This window comes from Melozone crissalis, unplaced genomic scaffold, assembly GCF_028551555.1.
Source record: "Melozone crissalis strain CALT ecotype California unplaced genomic scaffold, PUWL_Pcris_2 ptg000033l_1, whole genome shotgun sequence".
Classification (NCBI taxonomy): domain Eukaryota; kingdom Metazoa; phylum Chordata; class Aves; order Passeriformes; family Passerellidae; genus Melozone; species Melozone crissalis.
Genome location: NW_026535811.1, coordinates 19,189,197 through 19,211,870, shown reverse-complemented (window position 1 = coordinate 19,211,870; position 22,674 = coordinate 19,189,197). Strand labels below are relative to the sequence as shown.

Here is a 22,674-nt window from a genome sequence, read left to right as displayed (position 1 = left end):
TTGTCGGGGTGAAAGCTTGTACTAACATTTAAACTGCAATGAGATTTATGGCTGAGATGTATCTGCAGCACCCTCTGCTGCCTTTTGAAATACAGAATTACTGTAACAACATGAGAGCTGGAAACAGCTGCATGCTTTTCAAACTATATAATATAAACATATTCATAATAGAACTTGAATAGTCCTTTTTTTTCATTAGAAGTCATAAGGAAAAACCTATTTCGGGATGGTCCATATAGGAACAATCATAATCACCGTATGCCAGCTATCATTGAAATAATGTGCCAACTCAGCTCATGATCCTGGCAAGGACATTTGAACTTTGCACTACTCAGTTCACCTAAGTGAGACTGAGCAGGTATGAAAGGCTTTCACATCCAAACCTCATGGAAAATACTGAAAGCATTCTCAGCCCTGAAGTGTTTGTCCTGTTAAAGTGATACTGATATTTTTTTTTTCAAAGAGTTTTAGAAACTGAATACATACATAGCAAACAAGATGGAGTTTAAATGATAGTAAAGATCTTAAAAGTAAAGATCTTAAAATCTGTAAAAAATCTTTTCTCTCATATTTTTGTGCCAGCATATAAAAAAATGCATATTTTGACAACAGCACTGACTTTCTTTTGAGACCACTTCAGTCTTTCTTTTCAGTGATTTAAATCTGATCTGTATCAAATCACATAACTTGACTGCAGAGAGGCAAACTCCACTTTTGTGTTTGAAGTTTGGTTTTTTAGTTTGGTTAACCTTGTCTTCAGTGATGTTGTCTTCCTTAACTCACTAATAGAGTGCAGTGATCAGTCTGGTTGAGTGTTGCATCATTTGCCTGTTGGCAAGGTGCCTATAAGGATTTAAAAAATTACTATCCATGGCAATGAGCCTTGAAGAAACACACAGCTCCTGCTCTCTGCATGGGCAGGCCACAGATATTGCAGACAGCTTGTAATAGCTGTGATGTGCTGCTTGATATCAGTACGGCACATCCACAGTTTCTGAGCTGGGATACTCAGAGGAACCTGTGCCCTTGTCTGTTACAGCAAAGAGATGTGTGACCAACGCAATGCCTTCACCATGTGCCCCCTCTGTGACAAGTTCTGTGATTACTGGAACCTCAGCTCTGCCTGTGCCACCGCTCAAGCGAGTCACTTATTTGACAACCCTGCCACAGTTTTCTTCTCCATCTTTATGGCTCTCTGGGGTAAGTATTGCTTTGCAAGCTATTTGGACTTTTCATGGCATGACAAAATGCTGTTTGATTGAATGGGATCCCTATGGCTTTTGGAAGCCGGCAATCCTCAGAAGTCCAGGGAGAGCTGTCTGTATTGAGACTGGCAATAGAAATATCACCATCAACAGCAAGCCCTGGAACAAATGGAGTTGTGAAATTCAGAAAAGAAAAAAAATGTTTTTTCTTCCTCTACTGCCGTGTTTAGAATCACAGAGTTACCAAGTCTGGAAAAGATCTAAAAGATTGTCAAGTCCAGCCTTTGACTGATCTTCACCTTGTCAACTAAATCAGAGCACTGAGTGCCATGTTCAGTTGTTTATTAAACATCTCCAGGGATGGTGACTCCATCACCACCTTAGGCAGCCCCTTCCAATGACAATGGGAAGAAATTCTTCTTGAAGTCCAACCTGAACCTCCCCTGGCACATCCTGAGGCCATTTTCTCCACAGTGGACATTGTGCTGTTAATGGCACTTCTAAACTTTGCCATGTATTTGCTAATTTTTCTTCATTTTCCATCAACATATCGCACTCATTTAATACCATCTGCATTTGGGACCAGAATGTATTTGAGGATTAGTACAGTGCAAACAGTTGAAACGTACTAATTTAATCTTGGTCCCACTTTCTTGTGGGACAATTCAGTCACATAATTTTATCAAAATTTTATGGGATTCCAAGAGCAATGGGACCACTATAATTTAAATTATAATATATTTTAGAATATTCCATTTCAACAAGCTTGCTTTTCTTTAATGGCAAATATCCCTGTCTCCATGAGGGCATCAAAACACTTCATAAACATGAATGAATGCATTGTAGTATTACTCCTGTTTTTCTGACCTCACCTCTGCCCTGGCAAGCATGTATACTGTGCTTGCATGAATTTTTGCTGGTGTTATGCTCTCCTTTACTCTACAGCTTGTTTATTGTAAAGTTAAATGTGTTATTGCTGCTGTAAAATAATTTTTTTATTTCCCTATTCATTGTTCCCAAAATGAGATTATCATTCTTAATATGAAACTGAGAAAATATGTTATTCTGTTATAGCCATCCCTCTGCAACCAGCATGTTATTCTTTGCAAGCCTATTAAGATTTTACGACTTGTTTGAGAAAGGACTGATTGGTGGCTTGGCATTGGGTGAGGACAGCAGAAGGTTTTTAAGGAACTTGCAGACAGAACAGATCATGGAAGCAAGAAGCATTTCTTTACCAGTTCCTGGAAGCCCTAGAGCAAACATTAGAGAGAATTATGACTGAGAAATAGAAAAAAGTGGATTATTTATAGACTCTCAGAAGAATTCATTATACTACTTCAGATTACAGAGTAGACTGGCAGGTTAAGTGTCACCTGCTGCTGTGAAGCTTAAGATAAATGAGATATAATTTTCCTGACAAAAAACTCTACTGTAAACTGGCATCCATGCAAATGACAATTGCCACTGAACCTCATCCATAAAAATTGTATTTTAGTATCAGCAATGCAAGGTGAAAAAGAAAACATTGATATATCCTTGCACTAAGACAAATTAGTAGAACCTGTTCTGGAACAGAACAGGATGAAAAGTTCCATATGCACTGCTTTTAAAAAAAGGCATATAAAAATAACAAAATTCTTTCAGAGCTGTAGCCCTCCTCCAAAAAAAGTTTCCCACAGATTAGAAAAGTCTGTTCTTGGGACCATGATAACTGAGCTTGTCAGTTCAAGGAAATACAGCTGGCACACGCAAAAAGCAGCAAAGCAAAATAATGGAGTCTTCACTAACTCTGCCCAGCTTTCATATTAAGTATTACATCAAATTTTGCTGCCCTACTATTAGAGGCTGTGCTGGTTATATCTAGAGATCAATCTGTTTAATGGCAGAGCTCACTCACACACCTATTCCAGCTGTATAGTTAAAAGAGCAAACTGTGGTGATCTGGGGTGGCTTAATTTCGTGAGGGTATTGGGCACAGGAATTCATTTGTCTTGCTTGTCTTCTCCCATTCTTTAGAAAGCAAAAGGCTTCCTATGGTTAATATCTCCAAAGAAATCATGCTTCTAGTAGCTGATCCTGATTCCTCAGGAAGTATCTTTGTGATTCTAGCAGTCCTGCTGCAAATGTCCATATTCACAGTAATGCCTGGCTGACTGGGTTCTGGTGTAAATTTCAGTGTCAGATACCTTAACTAGAAATTTTACAGAATCACAAATCACCCAAATGAGTTGGAAGGGACCTTAAACCTTATTCAGTTCCAATTGCCCTGCCATGGACAGGGACACCTTCCACTACCCCAGGTTGCTCAGAGCCCCATCCAGCCTGGCCTTGGACACTTCCAGCGATGGGGCAACCACAGCTTCTCTGGGAAACCTGTGCCAGGGCCTCACCATCCTCACAGAGAAGAATTTATTTCCAATATCCAATCCAAACCTTCTCTCTATCAGTTTAGTTTTTCTCCTGGTGTAAATCAGCGCAGACATGTTGATTTCAGAGCAGCCGCTGCATTGAGCCAAGTACGTTTTTATAGAGCTAAATGTTGAACTGAGCTTTTGTATAACAGAAAAGAGTGGAATGAGTAATAGCACCCTAGAAAATAACCAAATGTTTTTGTATTTAGGATATCTAAAAACCCTTGAGTTTTCAAACCATGCTAAACAAAGCTTTTATATGTTTTCTCTTCTAAAAGGGAGGAACACAAACAGCAACTTCATTGCTTAATGGCCGGATTTGCTTTCAGTGTGCTGCCAGTCCTCTCTTTAAATGATATTTATTTCTTATATAATGGGATGATATCTGTGAAGAAAATATTTGCAGCTAACTGTTGGGATAGATAATGACTTGTAAGAGACAGGTTATTATCACAGAGTTCCCACTTTTCTCAGTGTTATCTGACAGTGTAGATGCAGTCAAGAGAAGCTGATTGGATTCTCCACTGTTGTCTGTCTTGTGGGGTTATCTACAAGATGTCCAAAGTGATATAAACACTGCTGTGATCTAACAGTGTTTTTACAATACCCTTTTCACCCACTGAAAAAGTGAGGTGAAGCATAAGAAAATGAAAAACAGTGCCCCAGGTTTTATAGGTACAGCTTTTTGTAGAGTTTTGGTGTTTTTAGTTGGCATGTACCAGTTTAGTACTGATACTGATATTGTTATCTGAAAATACCTGTCCACAACCAAAGATATAGAAGTTATTTTTCTAATAAATCTGTAAGTCCATAAATTAGGAGCAACTAGGAAAAGTTAACAGTTAACAGCAATTATGAGAGGCCAGCCAGGAGAAAAATATGTAAATATGGGACAAGAGGAAAATATCTGTTCCTTCTTATTAGTAAAAAAAGGAGAGGCAGGAGGCTGAACCAGAGGCCAGCCCTTTAGGGCAAAATCACCATGTCTTTGACAGTAAAAAGCATTTTTACATTGAAATATATTACATGTAATATATTTCAAAATATCTCTTTCTACATCTTGCTGGGGATCCTAGTTATTTTGGTAGCAGGCTAAACCTACCTCAGAACGCTTCATGGTGAATTAGGAGAGATGATGTCATCCATGGATACTCAGAGTTTTGGGCTCAGTTCCATTTCCTGACAAGACCTTAACAGTGGCTCTGGACAACCCATGTTCCATCCTTCTGTATTTTATTTTTAAAAGATAGTAATTATTGTCCCACTGCTTTGCTTGAATTCTTTGTTAAAATTTGGCCTGAGGCTATTTCTTAGTTCTTAATTTTAAAGGGTCTAGCATAACGGGATTCAAATATCAGTTGAAGGTTACAAGTAACACAAATGTTTACCACAAGGCTTTGGATTTAGCATTTTTTAAATTGTTTAATTTCTTTTAAAGCTACCACGTTCCTTGAACAATGGAAGCGTTTGCAGATGAGATTGAGTTACTTCTGGGATCTAACTGGACTGGAAGAAGAAGAGGTAAATCTCCTCTCCCTGGGCTAATTTACTGTGTTAATTATTCTATAGATGCATATTATAAAAGCATTAATGTATAAATTTCTCATGAGTGTTCTCCAGCCCAATGCAATTTGTGGCTATGTTTAGATAAAGGACTGTAACTGATACAGTTTTGAGTATCAATGTTTATTTAGCAAATCCTCACCTATACCTTACTGTTCAGCACTCTGAAGTTAATAATGAATGTTGAAAAGGCTTATAAGGTAAGAACAGATCATGTTTTGCTGAGAATGCCCATCTGCCATTGTACAGTGTGCAATAACACAATGACAGCTGAATAAATACTTTGTCATGTCACTTCATAATGTGTAACATGAATTCTTTGTGATGATGACAGCCACAGGTCACAGTACCATCAGCAATTTTTGCATCGAGGTCTGGGTGGACATCTATGATGCCTTAGGTACATCATCCCGAGCTCGAGGTGCTCACCAACAGAGCTGTTTCAAAACAATAAATAGTGTCACTTTATTCAGAAAGAGCTTTCCAATGAGCCATGGGGTCTCCAGACATAACCTGAACTGACTGAAAATGAGATGTACTTGTTTATTGGTATTTAAAATGTCCCTGATTTTGTTCATAGTTTCATCCTTTGATTTGATCTAATGATTCTCTCTCATCCAAGGATTCATTTCTAATCCTGACTAAAGAAAGTGCACTGACTAAAATCATAAATAATTATCATACTAAGAACAGGTAGACTTTGGACTTTCCCCTGGCATTAGATGCTGAGATGTCTCTAGAATAGGGTCATATTCCCAGCATCTTGGTTTGCAGGGAGGATTTGAATCCATTTTTTCTCTTCATGTTCCAGCAAAGTTCCTTAAGCAACAAGCCACCTACAAGTCTTCAGCCCTGCTAGGTGAGCCCAGCTCAAACAGGAGATAAATAACAGGAGCAAATACCATGGGGGAAAAGCAAGCGGACATGATGGAGTTCATGATATAGCATGGTAGCGATATTATTCCTCTATTTCCTATTTCCCAGATCAAAATATTTGGCTAAAACAAAACAAAAACAAATTTAGAAAAAAACCCAAAAAACCTCAACCAAAAAAGACCCTGAGAACAGACAGCACACTCTAGTATTCCTCTTCTTCCATCGCTATCCCGTAATGCAGAAATATTCCTTCACTGCTGACTTGGCAGCAACCTCCTCTCTTTTGTGTCTGTTTCTCAGCTTTTCATGACAGTCTCCCGTGTTATGATGTGGATGATGCTCACAGTACAATGAAGTACTCCCAGTCTGTGAGTTGTCACGCAAACCCAGTGCACTAGCACATCACAAATTACAGCTTGTCCCGCATGAGATGTCAAACTGCTCCCTGCCAGAGATTGTACCAACTGCAGGGCAAACTGAGAGGCTGGAGAGCAAACTCTGGGCAGGCTCTGTGGCATATTTGATGAACCACCGTATTTTTCTGATTTTCTGAAGGCCTCCACCATCAGAAAATAGGAGAACACCTGCTGGATGAAGGGGAGTGGGAATGGGTCCCTACTTGGGGAGGTAATTAAAATTCCTTGTGACCCCCATTACCTACCCAGGTGCCACTTCAGAAACGGTATGAGGCTCTGGATGAGGAGGGTCAGCCAGATGATGTAGAAGAAAATTATCTGCCCAATTACGCTTCATCTGTCAGAAGGATCACCACCTGTAACATCAAAAAGAAAAGAGGTATAGTTGTAGTGGGTGACTCCCTTCTGAGGGGAACAGAGGGCCCCATATGTTGACTGGACCCATCCCATAGAGGGATTTTCTGCCTCCCTGGGGCCTGGCTATGGGATATTATCAAGAGACTTTCTGAGCTGATTTGGCCCTCTGATTATTACCCACTGCTGATACTCCAGGCTGGCAATGATGAGATTAAAAAGAGGAGTGTCAGGACAATTAAAAGGGACTTTAGGGCACTAGGTCAAGTGGTTGATAAGGAAGGAGCACAGGTGGTGTTCTGGTCAGTCCCTTTGGTGGCAGGGACAAATGACAAGAGGGAATAGGAGAGCCCACATTACCAACAAGTGGCTCAAGGGTTTGTGTCATCAGCAGAATTTTGGGTTCTCTGATCATGGGGCAACTTTTAAGGCACCTGGCTTGCTGGAACCAGATGGACTTCATCTTTCTGTTAAGGGTAGAAGGATTTTGGCTTGTGAACTTGCAGAACTCACTGAGAGGGCTTTAAACTAGTTTGAAGGGGGAAAGGGATGCAACTAGGCTCTCTGGAAGCAGGCCCAAGTGTGGTAAGCCTGACTTAGGAGTGAAATCAGTGGCCCAGCTGAAGTGCATGCATTCCAATGCACTCACCATGGGTAACAAACAAGAAGAGCTGGAGGCCACGGTGAAGGAGCAGAGCTATGATGTAATTGCCATCACAGAAATATGGTGGGATGACTCTTATAGCTGGAGTGCTGCACTGGATAGCTAGAAACTCTTCAGAAGAGACAGGAAAGGGAGAAGAGGTGGAGGGGTGGCCCTTTATATTAGGGAGGCTCTTGGTGCTATGAGTATTGAAAATAATGACAATGAAGTTGAGGGCCTATGGGTAAGAATTAAGGGGAAAGCCAACAAGTCTGACATCCTACTGGGAGTCTGTTATTGTCCACCGAACCAACACGAAGAAGTAGACCACTTATTCTCTAAGCAGCTGGAGAATGTTTCAGCATCACCAACCTTTGTTCTTGAAGGTGACTCTAACCTTCCAGACATCTGCTGGGAACTTAATACAGCAGAAAAAAGGCAGTCCAGGAAGTTCCTAGAGTGTGTGGAGGACAACTTTCTTGTCACAGCTGGTGAACGAGCCCACCAGGAGAGGTTAGACCTGTTATTTGCAAATAGAGATGGGCTGGTAGGAGATTTGGTGGTTGGAGGCTGTTTGGGGCACAGTGATCATGAAATTATAGAGTTCTTGATATTTGGTGAAATCAGGAGGAATATCAATAAGACTTTTCATTTGACTTCTGGAGGGCAGACTTTGGCCTATTTAGGAGACATATTCAGAGAACTCTTTGGGAAACAGCCTTAACAACAAAGGAGCCCAGGAAAGGTGGGCATGCTTCAAAACAGAGATCTTGAGGGCACAGCATCAGACTGTCCCTGTGTGCTAAAAGATGAATTAACGAGGTAAATGTCCAGCCTGGATAGGAAACAAGGTTTCGAAGGAACTTAGGAATAAAAAGAGGATTTATCATCTTTGGAAGGAGGGTCAGATCTCTCAGGAAGTATTTAAGGGGGTCGCTATGGCATGTAGAAAAAAATTAGAGAGACCAAAGCTCATTTAGAACTTAATTAGGCAACTTTTGTAAAGGATAATAAAAAAGTTTTTACAAATATCTTAACAGCAATAGGAAGGGTAAGACCAACCTTTGTTCTCTATAGGATGAAAGAGGGAACTCAGTAACTGCAGATGAGGAGAAGGTGGAGGTGTTTCATACCTTCTTTGCCTCAATCTTTAGTGGGAAGATGGCTTGTCCTCAGGACAGCTGTCCTCCTGGGTTGGCAGATGGTGTCAGGAAGCAGAATGGTCTCCCTGCTATACAGGGGGAGGCAGTCCGAGAACTGCTGAGCTGCTTGAATGTTTATAAATCCATGGGACTAGATGGGATCCACCCCAGGGTGATGAGGGAGCTGGCAGATGAACCTGCAAAGCCACTCTCCATCATTTACCAGCAGTTCTGGCTCACTGGTGAAGTTCCAGATGACTGGAAGCTCACCAAAGTGACGCCCATTCACAAAAAGGGTGGGAAGGAGGACCTGACCTCAGTACCTGGTAAGGTTCTGGAACCGTTTATACTGAGTGTCACCACGCAGCGCTTGCAGGATGGCCAGGGTATCAGACCAGCCAGCATGGCTTTAGGAGGGATATGTCGTGTTTGACCAACCTGGTCTCCTTTTATGACCAGGTGACCCGCCTGGTGGATGCAGGAAAGGCTGTGGATGTTGTGTACGTGGACTTCAGCAAGGTCTTTGACACTGTCTCCCACAGCACACTCCTGGAAAAGCTGGCAGTACACAGCTTGGACAGGAGCACTTTTTGCTGGGTTAGGAACTGGCTGGATGGCTGGGCCCAGACAGGGGTGGTGAATGGTGCTGCATCCAGCTGGTGGCCTGTCACCAGGGGTGTCCTTCAGGGGTTTGTGCTGGGGCCAGTTCTGTTCAATATATTTATTCATGACATGGCTGAGGGAATTCAGTCTTTCATTAGTAAATTGGTGGATGACCCTAAGCTGGGGATGTGTGTCGATCTGTTGGAGGGTAGGAGGGCTCTGCAGAGAGACCTGGAATGATTCGATGAATGGGCAGAGTCGAATAGGATGAAGTTTAATAAATCCAAGTGCCGAGTCCTGCATTTTGGACTATGGGCTGGGGACAGTGTGTCTGGACAGTGCCCAAGCAGAAAGGGACTTGGGGGCACTGGTTGACAGCCAGCTGAATATGAGCCAGCAGTGTGCCCTGGGCAAGAAGGCCAATGGCATCCTGGCCTGTATCAGGAATAGTGTGGCCAGCAGGAGCAGGGAGGTCATTCTTCCCCTGTACTGGTGAGGCCACACCTTGAGTGCTGTGTCCAGTTCTGGCCCCTCAGTTTAGGAAGGACGTTGAGAGGCTTGAGCACACCCAGAGAAGGCAACGAGGCTGGTGAGGGGCTTGGAACACAAGCCCTGTGAGGAACAACTGAGGGAGCTGGGGGTGTTTAGCCTGGAGAAAAGGAGACTCAGTGGTGACCTTATCACTCTCTACAGCTACCTGAAAGGTGGGTGCAGTCAGGTGGGGTTGGTCTCTTTCTCCAGGCAGCAACTGACAGAACAAGAGGACACAGTCTTAAGCTATGCCAGGAGAAATATGGGTTGGATATTAGGAAAAAGGTTTTTATAGAAAGGATGATAAAGTTCTAGAATGGCCTGCCCGGGGACGTGGTGGAGTCACCATCTCTGGATGTGTTTAAAAAAAGACTGGATGTGGCACTTGGTGCCACGGTCTATCTGTCAGGACATGGGTTGGACTTGATCTTTAAGGTCTCTTCCAACCTAGTGATTCTGTGATTTTGTGATTCAAGTTCATCTCTAACAGTTCAAAATCCTTATCTTTAGCTTAATATTTGCAAAATGCTGTGAAAGAATCAGTAGGTTTGTGAGGTTCTGTGATGAAGAGGCCTGAAGTGGGAAAAAGTCTGTGGACAGGAACTATAGGATCAGCAAGAGTCCTTTGTTTATGACAAAGAAAGGAGTGCCAGACAAATCTCAGCACAAGCTGAAGAATTAGGAACTTAGAATCATAGGCTAAGACTAGAATGGATCTTGAGAGGCCATCCCTTGTGCCTTGTAGAATCAACTCTACTTAAATCATTATAAAGAGATATTTGTCTAATTTGTTCTTAAATAAATCCAGCAGTGGAGATTTCAATTCCTCCCTAGGTAATCTACTCTAATACTTCTCTATCTGTGCTGATAACAAGCTTTTCCTAGCACTTTTCAAATCTCTGTGCTACATGGTAATTTTTTTTCTCTCACTTTTTTTTTTCTTATTTTATCTTCCAAGGATCAAGACAGGAATTACTTCTGTCCTATTTTCAGCATAATCCATCATAATATCATGTTTCTATCACCCTTGTTTGTTTAAGATGAACAAGCATCTGCTCTTTCAGTCTTAGTTCCTAAATATTTTCAGAGATTCATAGAACCACAGAATGCTTTGGGTTGGAAAGGACTTAAATATAATCTTGTTCCAACCCCCTGCCATGGGCAGGGACACCTTCCACTATCCCAGGTTGCTCAGAGCCCCATCCAACCTGTCCTGGAACACTTCCAGGAATAGGGCAGCCCCACACAGCTTCTCTTGAAAACCTGTGCCAGGGCCTCCGCACCCTCACAGGGAAGAATTTCTTCCTCATATCCAATCTAACCCTGCTCTCTGTTAGTGTGAAGCCATTCCCTCTTGTTCTGTCTCTCCAGGCCCTTGCCAAGAGTCTCTTTCTCCATCTTTCTTGTAGGCTTTCTTCAGTTACTGGAATGATTTTCTATGTATCTCTTTATTATTGTTCCTTTCTGGCCATTTTCTGGTATATGCCGGTCTTTTTAAAAGAATAATAGACATGTCTCTTGACATGACATGCAGAAAATGACAGAGCCAGAGGACAAAGTCTCAGGCTGCATTAAGGGAAATATAGGTTGGATATTAGGAAAAAGTTTTTCATGGAAAGAGTCATAAAGTTCTGGAATGGCCTGCCCAGGGAGGTGGTGGATGTGTTTAAAAAAAGACTGGATGTGGAACTTGGTGCCATGGTTTAGCTGTGGTGTTAGGGCATCGCTTGCACTCAATGACCTTTAAGGTCTCTTTCAACCTAGTAATTCTGTGAATTCTGTGAAAATCATGCACCGTGTCATCTCCTGTCACTTCTTGGTACTTCAACAAAACCCCAAAAGTTAAATCAGGTTTTGTTCACCTTTTAGCCATAAGATTCATAAAGATTAGGATAAATTTGTCTGTAGAAAGTTACTGGCATCAGGTTTCAGTGATGGTGAAGTCTTTACAAGTGTTGAAAGTTATGTTGGAAAAGGGAGATTTGTGTCTGATCAGGTAAGGCTAGAAAGAACCAGAAGTGGGATCAGTTAAAAGAGCAAGAAAGGGGCAAGGAAGAAGCTCAGGAGGATTAAGAGTTTTAAGACTAGATGGAGTTAAGCTATTTATTGTCAATTTTGTTAGGAAGGGAAGGTGCAGAACCAAAGCAGAGAGAAAAACAACCATAAATTTGAAGAGCTGAGAAGTACTTTGTGAAAGTTATATTGAAATAAATGCCTTTGGTGTAATTTTTGTGGACATTGGCTATAAACCTTTCAGTAAATTGCTTTCTTTAAACACACTGGGCCAAATCTCTTGCTTTAAAAGAGTCACGCAAGATATTAATTTACTTCTATTTATTTGTAAATGTCTTGGCAATGGCAGTCTGGGAAAGCAGACTCCCTAAGGCTTCTGTGCATCTTTGCACCTGGCAGCTTTACAGACTTAGAGAATTTGTGTTTGGACACCTGAAATCCATGAAAAGAATGGCAAGCATTGGATACCAAGTGGAAAACAGCTAATTGTGTTGAAAAGCAATGGAGCATCCAATAAACAAATGGGAGAGAGAAAGAAAAGAAACAAACTCAGATCAGTATCATGGCAGCAGACAAAGCCTTGCGAACACTGTGCATACACACACAGAACCACAGAATCACTGAGGCTGGAAAGGACCTCCAAGGTCAGTGAGTCCAACCTTTGTCCAATCCTCACCTTGTCACCTAGACCAGAGCACTGAGGCCATGTCCAGTCATTCCTTGGACACCTTCCAAGATGGTAACTCCACACCTCCCTGAGCAGCCCATTCCAGTGTTTTAACAACCATTGCAGTGAAGAAATTCTTCCTGAAATTCCTCTACTCAATGTGCCTTGCCACGGATGTGTGACTGTGTAACACAACAAAAGAGGTTGTGCATATCATTCTAATTCAGAGTGTGTAACAAGTGATATGGCCAACAGTAAACCAGGAGTAGAGGTGGGAGAATCCATACCCTCTTCTGCTTGGTGAAGAAGTACAGATGGACTCTAATTAATGATTGGGGGGTAGAAACTCTTGCCTTCCCATGAATCTTCAGAAACAGTATTTCCAGGATATTTCTGCTTTGATTTTTTTGGGTGGAAGAGATTTTCCCACATTTTGCCAATGATCCTGTGCAAACTGAAATAGAAATGCAATTACAAAAGATGAAATTTTAGAATTTGGGCAAGAACTTGGAAGTCAAATGGATAGTCTACATTAACTGAAATGCCAAGGAATCTCCACTCACTGGTCTTGGTATTGTTCAAATAGTCAAGCTGTTATAGTGTTTTGTCATAACAGGGAGGAACCTGGATGTCTGTCTTCCTTAGGAATATTTAATTTCAATTTAAAATCCTGTGTTCTGTAAAATGTTTGCCAACTATTTTAGTTTACTTGAAAACTAATTCCCAGAGTCTGTTTTTTCCTTTTGCTATTTGATGAGTTTAAAAAAAACCATAATTATTGAACCCTTAAGGGAAGTCTTTGATGTCACTGTGGGTTACTGCTGAGTTAAGACTAATAAGGAAGGTAGATTGAGTAAAAGAGAATTAAAAAAAAACTTTAAAAGCCAGCTGACTTGGTTACATTAAATATGTTTACAGCTACATTCCATTCTCACCTAACCTGATCTTGATGTAACTTTATTTTCTCTACCATGGTTTCAAAATTCATTTTGATCTGATCAGTTTGATGGCTTCACTTTGTCATCCACCTTGCAAATGATAGCAGCAGACTCCTTCTCCTGAAGTTTTTATAGTGTCTACTAAGCCACAAAGCATGAGTTATTTTTGTTTGCTAAAATCCTCAAAGAGGAGGCTCTAATAAAATAACTGTGTAGCCCTCTTGTCCAGTATTGGTAAAAGGGGAATTTGTAGCTACAATATTTTTTCTTGTTTCAAATATCTCCTTTCTGCATCCTCAAGTTTCTTGTGCCAATGAGATCTTTAGTTTGGATTGTTTTCTCCAGATGCATTTTCTCACATTTTTCCTGTAACTATTCTAATTTTCCTGTTGAGTCCATATTTCCAAATATTTTTAAAATTCTTTGTATGCATTTTTAGTAACCTTTTTTGGGTTTCATTACTCTTTCCAGTGAATCTTCCCTGACCTTCATTAAATTCTTTCTAACACTAGTTAGTGATCCTTGATTAGCCCTGTTCTTCTAAACAAATCCTTTCAATGTTATATTTAAGTCCTGTGTTTAGGAGGATGAGAGTTTCATTAGGATAGTTGGGGAAGGAATGCTGAAGAATGAATGTTGTCCTGCAGCTCTTTGGGGAAACTGTTTAGTACCAATTATTGCTCCACTAAAAGATTACACATGAAGGCACACTTTAAACATGTTTAAAGGTGTAAACTGTAAGAACAAAGTCAGATGAAAATTTCTTTGCTTTCCAAGAAGTTGGTAAAGGTGTGTGATTACATTTTTTCACTCCCAGACTGTTGATATATTTCACTCCCAGAATATCCTGGGCCTTCAGTATATTTTCCTCCTTTCTTTCTCTTCCACAGACATATCAACATGCTCTCATTTGCTTTCATTGATTCCTTTTCTGTTGTAATGACTTACTCTGTCCTTTCTAGAACTGAATTTTCTTCAAGGCTCAAAACGGTTCAATTTTTTTTTTTTTGTTGGTCTTGATTCCTTGGGGTGTTGGGATGGGGCCACTCAAAGGCTGGGTTACTTAGGGTGGCACAAGTTCTTCCCTCCCCTGGGTTCAGAGAGGTTAAATCTGTCTTTATCCAGCACTGCCCCACTAGGAACAGGGACCACCTTGAGGTCTTTCTTTGTTCCTCTCCTTCTTTCCACTAACTCAGGAGATCCAGGTAGGTAAGCAGGGTTTGCCAGGGATGTGCCCCTTGGAGAACACACAAGATAGGGAATCAGGTGTTGTTTACAGGGGCCTGAAGTGACAGGACAAGGGGGAATGGCTTCACACTGGCAAGAGAGCAGGTTTAGATTGGATAATGGGAAGAAATTGTTCCCTGTGAAGGTGGAGAGGCCCTGGCACAGGTATTCCAGAGAAGCTGTGGCTGCCCCATCCCTGGAAGGTCAGGTTGGATGAGGCAGCCTAGTCTAGTGGAAAGTGTCACTGCGCATTGCAAGGGGTTGCAATGGGATGATCTTAAAGGTTGCTTCCAGCCCAGACCATTGTGTGACTCTACAATTTACACAATTCCACTCATCAGTATAGGAGTATTTAAATGGGTTGGGTTTGAATTGTGTGAGGAACAACCATAAGTGATGCTATATTCTGCTACAGTTACCCACAAAATATGTTATCTGCTGTTGAAATGGCAGCATTTGGTTGTTTGGTCCTAGCTTAAGGGAGCTTCAAAATATGAGGCCAAATTTCAAAATTTAGTTTTACAGGTATTTTCCCAAAGCATTACCACTGTTCTTGCTCAATGAAAGCAAACAAAGGCATAACATCTCTCTGTCTGTCTGGCAAATACAATCCCATAATAGAACCTTCTAGTTTCTCTTGATGAATTGTTTTATGTTGCTCTAGAATATCTTTAATGACTGAGTTCCTGTATACTTACTCAGTAGCTTTTAATACTCCTAAACTTGTGTTCATGGTACATGAGTTATTCAAGCTTTTGCTCTAATTTTTCATTTATCAGAGTTATTTTGAAAGTGATCTGGACTAAAAAGATTGTGATAATCTACCAGTGACTCCATCCTGTCATATAAAACTATTTTTCCTTGACAAGCATCATATTAATAGGGCAGTCTAAACAGATCCTTGGTGTGAATGACAAACTCTTCCCTAGACTTCTCACCTCCTGCATCCTATGTAACCATCATAAGAAATAGAGGGTTTTAGTCCTTGATTTCTAATAATTAACCCTTTTGCAGCAGAGAACAGCTGGGTTCTCTGTTCTGCTCATTCTACATTTGCATCTGGTATTGGGGCAGCAGCTGGGTCATTCCAATTTTTATTTGTGGAAACCTTCCTTCCCATCAGTGTGAACTGCTTAGCTGCTCTGCTTGTGTTCAGGGTGTTAGCATAAGGATGTTCAACGAATTTTCAGTGGGTCTTTGCCTTCACTTAAAGTGTATGGCTTATTTTTTTTTGATAACTCCTTTGGCCTGTCAAATCTGGGAGAGTTGCTATGGTTCTAATTTTTTTTTTTTTAAATACATTCCATGTGTTTGTCATGCATGTTTGTAAAATTTTATTATCACGTTCTTTCTAAATCAAAGGGAAATTAAGGAGAGATGGGTTTACATTATTTATTCTTATCAAACTGGATCATTTTTTACAGAGGCTTAATTTGATGGATAGTAGATACACATGTGTACATTTGAGGCAAATCCTGGAGACCACTCTCAAAGAAAATTCCCACTGTCAACATGAGTTTTGCCTGAGTAGATATTTCATATTTTGGCTCTTTGTTTTCAGAATGGGAATTATTGTTTTCTACTTGGAGCACTCATTTGGCCTCGCAGTACCTTGGCTCACATGGTTTTCAATAAGTGCACTGGCAACTTCCAGCATCCTGGTTTTCAGATCTATCTCTACATGGACATTTGGCCTTTGTGAAGACATCACAACTATTTCTATCTTGCTGTCCTAAGTGTAGGACTCTTCCCATTTTCAGACAAAGAATTGATTCTGAACCACACTCTTTTTACAGCTGAGTGGAATTGTCCCTTCACATCCATGGATGCATGGGTCAAACATCCCTAAGTCTGGACTGCAAAGAAATATTTGGTGCAAAATAGTCATAAAAGGAATATATACAAAATGCATTCCAGAGAGCTCTTTGGTCTGTTCAGTCAAGGGTAAGATGACTTGGCAAATTCAATGAAGACAGATCAACTACTATTCCAGTCCAGGTGTAGGTGTATGAAAGGCAGTTAAAAGGATACTAGAATGTCTTACTAGGAAAGTTAAACATAATTTGGCCAAATTTGAACAGAATATGCTCCCAGAGCAAAACTGTCAATAGCAAAAATTAATTTAGTGTACAATGTTTTGCTTGGCATTTATTTTCTTTATTTCACCTAGTTTTCATTCAAATCAGTTTTCAAAAGTTGTTCTGACCTCTGGAGACTGCTCCTCATGTCTCAGAATACTTTGTTTAGCAGAAAGTAAGAGAAAAAAGGAAGAAAACAAATTCAGGTCTGAAGTAGCATAGTTTATCTAGATCTTCTCCGTTTCTTACAGCCTCATTTATCTCCTTTCCCTGCTTTGATAAAGCTGTCTCCTCTCATGTAGCTACCCATGCCAGATATCTTCATCCTTTCTTCATTTAAGTCTAAAGATGTTTGTCACATCCAACCACTGAATTTTTATATAAGGAAGAATCGTAGCAAATAATGCAAATCAACACAAGCCAGTAAAAATTTAAGAAGCATCAGGATACAGGTGTTGACTGCAGCAACTTCAAATGCCTATTGTTGTATCTTTGTCTTTTTCTCATCCTGCTTACCACCATTTTTGCTGCTGATCAGCTTTTTTATTAATGTTAGAGTTTACCTGTGCCCTACTGTTTCTTGGAGTTCTGTGTGTCATCCAGAAGAGGGATCAGAGGGATGGAGAACCTCTCTTACAAGAAAAGGCTGGAAAGCATTGGGGTTGTTCAGCCTGGAGAAGAGAAGGCTTTGGGGTGACTTCATTGTGGCCTTCCAGTGCCTGAAGGGAGCCCATAGGGAAGAGGGAGAGAGACTCTTGACAAGGGCCTGGAGTGACAGGACAAGGGAGAATGGCTTCACACTGACAGAGAGCAGGTTTACATGGGATATTGGGAAGAAATTGTTCCCTGTGAGGGTGGAGAGGCCCTGCCACAGGTTTCCCACAGCAGCTGTGGCTCCCCTATTCCTGGCAGTGCTCCAGGCTGGGATGGATGGGGCTTGGAGCAGCCTTGTGTAGATACCCAGAAAAGAAGTGTCTGCTGAGTGTCTCAAACACTGATACTGGGGTAGCCACGGAGCCAACTGAGGATTGTTGGTAGACACAGGCAAGGGCTGTTGGTACCAGCATGCCAGGAGGAAGAACAAAATGGGACTGGTGAAGGGGGACATGTGGAGGTAGTGCAGCACTTTTCTGGAGCAAATATCTTGGTGAAGTCCACAGAGAACAACTGAAAAAGTGCAGGAATGAGGCCAAGAAGTGGGCATGGACTGTAGAGGGGATCAAGACCACCCAAGACCCTTGAAAGCTCCTTGTCCAGTTCCAGAAAGGTCTGAAAGGATGGAGGGTTCAAGATAACTTATTTGACTGGAAAGCAAGAAACTTACCTTCAGGGGAGAAACCCATCCCTAAAAGGGAAACACCCAGCACTCCTAGGTGGCACCCCTCAGGATCCTGGACACCTCATTACCCCATCAGGGACCAACACTGGAATTAGGGCTGCTCATCTCTTTCTCTCTCTCTTATTAATCTCCTTTTCTCTCTTCCCTTTCATCTCATTCTTTTTTCCAAAGCCCAGTGCCATGTTCTTTTATAGTAGGTTAGGGATTACACACCCATTTCCATGCAAAGTGTGTAATTAATAATTACATTTTTCTGATTGTTTGCAAGACCCTGTGACTTTTGCTATTCCTTACGACCAAAAGCATTTACTCATCACAGTGGAAGGTGTCCCTGCCCATGGCAAATGGGTTGGAATGAGATGTAAGGACCCTTCCAACTCAAACTATTCTAAGATTCAATTATTTAAATGATACTTTATCACATACTTTTTCAATGCATTAGGAAAACCTCACTATCAGGATAAAAAAATATTTTGGAAGTGTTACTGTGTTTATATTCTCACATGCAACAGAGAATAGTGAGGGTTGTGTCTGCTGTGGTGAAAATGTTGTGTCAGTTCCATGTAGGCCCCCTTTTATTGCTCATGTAGATTCATTAATTTAGAATGGATTTTGTTCTCTTCATGACTATCAGATTAATTAAAAAATGTTAATAATCCATTATTTTGGATGGGGCTGATATACAAGGGTTCTTATTATAGTAAAGAGGGGTGCTATGACCACTGCTGTAGGAATAGTCTTTTTTTTGTGGAAGATATCAATCCAAATTCCAGCTTTGCATGGATTCAGAACTTGGTGGGAATGAGGACATGCATGATACTTTTCTCTTTTGTGAGCTGCCCACTTGAAAAGCCTGGTAAATTTTTTTCATCTCTTTTAATTTATGCTCTAATTTGGGAGAGGAAAATATATTTTGCGTGGGCACATTGAAAGGTTATTGATTAGGGAAGCTGGGCCAGATCTGACAGCCTAGTCCAAAAGGCGTGTGGAGTTGAATCATCTTGATGGCTTTGTTTGTAAATATGACCAAAAATTTTGGGGGTTTTCTCTTAATCATAATAACATTTGTTTGTTTGGTTTTGTCTTTTCAGGAGCATCCCAGGCCGGAGTATGAAACCAAATTGCTGCAGAAAAAGCTGAAAAATAAAAACATTACAACAGAAAGTTCAAACGAGGTGAGATGCACCTTATCTTTTAATTTATGTGGGATTTGTGTTTAGTTATGTTGTGATTATATTTTTGTCTGTCTCTCAGAGGTTACAAAAGGCACTTTTTGGTGCTGTTAATTAGCCTTTTGAGTTGGTAGGTGGCGGTGTGCTGAAATGTAGACCTGCAGTGCCATTCCAGGGCTCTGAGGTCATGTTTTTCAAAGTAAAGCAATTTGCATAGAAATGGGGTTGACAAGTGGTTCACGACCTAATCTGTGGAGTAGTGCCTGATTCCCAAGAGAATCACTACAGAATTCTTATAGCAATCCCTCATCCCTCAGAATGTCAGTACTTTCTGCAAAATGGAGAAAGCAACTTTTATTATGGTGATTTCATTTGCAAAGGTAACCTCGGTGACTTTAGTGCTGCTGCAGTTACACAGTTGTGAAGTTTTAATGACATTTCCAGGATAAATTGAAAAATAGTTGGTAGATAATTTTCAGACTGAACAGGGTTCAGGATTTTTATGTCTATTTCAAACTTTTTTGAACAAGCCCTTTTTTATCAATCTCATCTTGTAAATTGTTGACTGAGGTCTATTTTCTAAATATTCACAAGTTCTGTAGTCTTGCTCCATTAGGCTTGGTTAACCATTGCTCTTTCCCTGCATTCCACATGTGCCAGGAAAGTCAAAGCATTCCAATACCATGTTCAGCTTCCAGGGAGAAAAAATCAGTTTAATTTGATTATAGGTTGAGAATCAGTATCCGAAGTGGAGAATTTTCAAGTTTTCAGGTTTGGTCCAACAAATTTAGCTTGTGGAAGAACTACATTATCCCTTTCTTCTGCTGACCACCATTGTAAAATGTTTCCAGGCAATCTTTCATTTCAGTGAGCCTGCCTGTTACCTGTTGTGCCCAACCAAACGCCACAGAAAATCATGGAAAGATTCTCAATAATTGTAGTGGTGGTTTTGATCTTGCCCAAGAAGCAGAGACTCACAGAGCACTGTGGGGTCTTACACATGGTACAGCTCCCTTGGGCTTTCAAGTGAGGAATCAAGGACTGTAAAAGTCCAATAAAATAGTTGTTCTTCAGCTTTTGTTGTTTTGGCTTAAGGTAAATGGGAACTGGAAACAAGTCAGCCATTGATGCTGTAGAATATTGTGATTATCTTGCTTATCTGAGATACAGAAATAATTATAAATTAGATATTAATTTAAGGTAAAACAAAAAGAAACATAAAAAAGCCCCAACAAAAATCCCCCAAAACACCAACCAAATGAGAAAACCCCACACCAAAACACAAAAAACAACCCAAGAAGAAATGTTAAGTAAATAGGTGGAAAACAAGGAACAATGTAAGATCCAGCACTACAAAACTAGGAAAAGCTCCTTTCAGACATCAACAATGAAGTCTAACATGGTATTTTTTTTGTCAAATTGCTTTCTGTGCTAATGTGGATGGAAAAAAACCCCAAATTTATGAATTAGTGTTCCCCAAATTACTGAAATATATTCCAAGCAACTGAGCAGTTTTCCATCAGTGAACATTCTGGCTTACTAATTCTGTCCAGAAAACAGCACATTAGTCTGGGTTTGGAAGATGTGTTGCTCACACCTTTGTACATGAGTGTCTTATAAAATCGTGAGAACAATAGATGTTGATGTGAGAACTGCAGAAGAGGAAAAAACCTAAACATAACAGTTCCATTAAACAGTCCTAATGTGGAAAGGCACCATTACATTTTGCTTTGGAAGACTTGAAAAATTAAACATTAAAAGTGGTGAGTATTTAAGATTGCAATAATTATTTAGCCTTATTTTTAGAGATTTCAACCTTTTCTTTTTGCAAGACCATTAGCTCAGGAGATTTTGTGTGACAGGTTAATATTAAGACACAGGTTTCTGTGAGGTCTCTGGCTCAGTATTTCTGTCTTATTGAGTGGATGCCAGGGTACAGAACTTTGTCATATTACTAGGAGAGATCTAGCGGCTGGACAGGCATCAAAGTAGAGATGTCTCGGTAGTTAAAGATTCAGTCCTCCTAATTTCTTGGTTTTGTGTGAATACACAGATGTCTGTGAGGTTTCTATCTCCTCATGTTTTGGTTGACAGTCTAATTTAATGGCATAAGTCTCTGTGAAGTTTTCTCCTGAATATTTTTAGCAAACTATTGTAAATTAAAGGCATATCTTTTTTAGTGTGGCTGGTCAAAAACTGTAGTATGGAGTTAATATCAAAGGATTGGCTCTGGCATTGCTGCCTAAAATTTCTCATTACTTATCTAACTTCAAGTCAGAAGTCTCCAGTTCAGCAGCTGTGGCTTGTTGGGATAGAAATGATGCCAAAGAGTGGCTATTGTGAGCATACTGGTGTAGAGTTTACTTAAAGGCATATATTTCTATAAAATTATTGGCTTGTTTCCAGTATGTTAATTCCTCTGTTCCAGTGAGGAAGTGACTGATTTTATGGCAAGAAGCAGCTTTTATGTGCAAAGCTTTTTGTACAGTGCATTTTTTTTCCTTGCCTTACTCCAACAAGGAGTTCCTGTGAAGCTAATCGGGTCATTTTTGCAATGAAGGGGACAGTGGTTTGGTTAGGGGCTGCTCTTGTGATTGCAGGAGAAAGGTCACACCACTTACATCCTCTCTTAAATAATAACTTGGGAGCACATGTTCAGAGGAAACCAGCACACAGTTTTCCCTCTCTGCTGTTCAAGTCATTAACTTTAATGAGTGTGGAAGATGCCCAGCACCTGTCAGGCCCAGTAAACATATGAGTCACTCTACCCAGGCAGCAAATTCCAAATCAGCCTGATGAGCCTGGCAAGACAAAGTATGACACATCTAATATATTACTTGCCCAGTGGGGGTTGTGTCCTAGAATATAGCTCTCATACAAAACACCACTTGGGTGTGTTTCTGCTACTGGAATAAGAAAATAACAAAATTTCACCCTCCTCCACTCTGTTCAGGCTGTTTGAATAAATATTTTATTGGTTATTTGGAGAGTGAGAAAGAAACTGCAAGGGCTCAGAGAGCTTCACAAAAGATTGATGAACAGTAACACTAACTTCTATTATTTCAGAAGAGAATTCATTTACAGCTAAAGGAGTTGAAACATTTGTGTGAAATGCCTCAGGTTAAGTAGCAAATAGATAAATAGACAGTCTTTATGAATTATGACATTGATTTTAGAAAATTCTAAGGGACCGATTTGGGAAATCTAGAATGACCTGTCTTATAGTCAGTATTACTATTTAATTCTTTATGGTAACGTGCTATTAACAAGGACATGTAGTGACAGCATAATGTGGAATGAATTCAAACTGACAGAGAACAAGTTTAGGTTAAATATTAGGATGAAATTCTTCCCTGTGAGGGTGGTGATGCCCTGGCACGGGTTGCCCAGAGAAGTTGTGGCTGTCCCATCCCTGGAAGTGTTCCAGACCAGGTTGGATGGGGCTTGGAACAACCTGGGCTAGTGGAAGGTGTCCCTGCCCATGGCAGGGGGT

At 40.6% G+C, this 22,674-nt stretch overlaps 1 protein-coding gene across 1 annotated transcript in view; it reads left to right on the top strand.

The window, feature by feature from the left end:
• ANO2 (anoctamin 2) overlaps positions 1–22,674 on the top strand; it is a 148,404-nt gene that overhangs the window by 55,735 nt on the left and 69,995 nt on the right. The window contains exons 12-14 of the mRNA XM_054281997.1: positions 1,040–1,200; positions 5,058–5,140; positions 19,101–19,184. Of these exons, the coding sequence (XP_054137972.1) occupies positions 1,040–1,200; positions 5,058–5,140; positions 19,101–19,184 (328 nt within the window). The remainder of the gene's footprint in view (positions 1–1,039; positions 1,201–5,057; positions 5,141–19,100; positions 19,185–22,674) is intronic.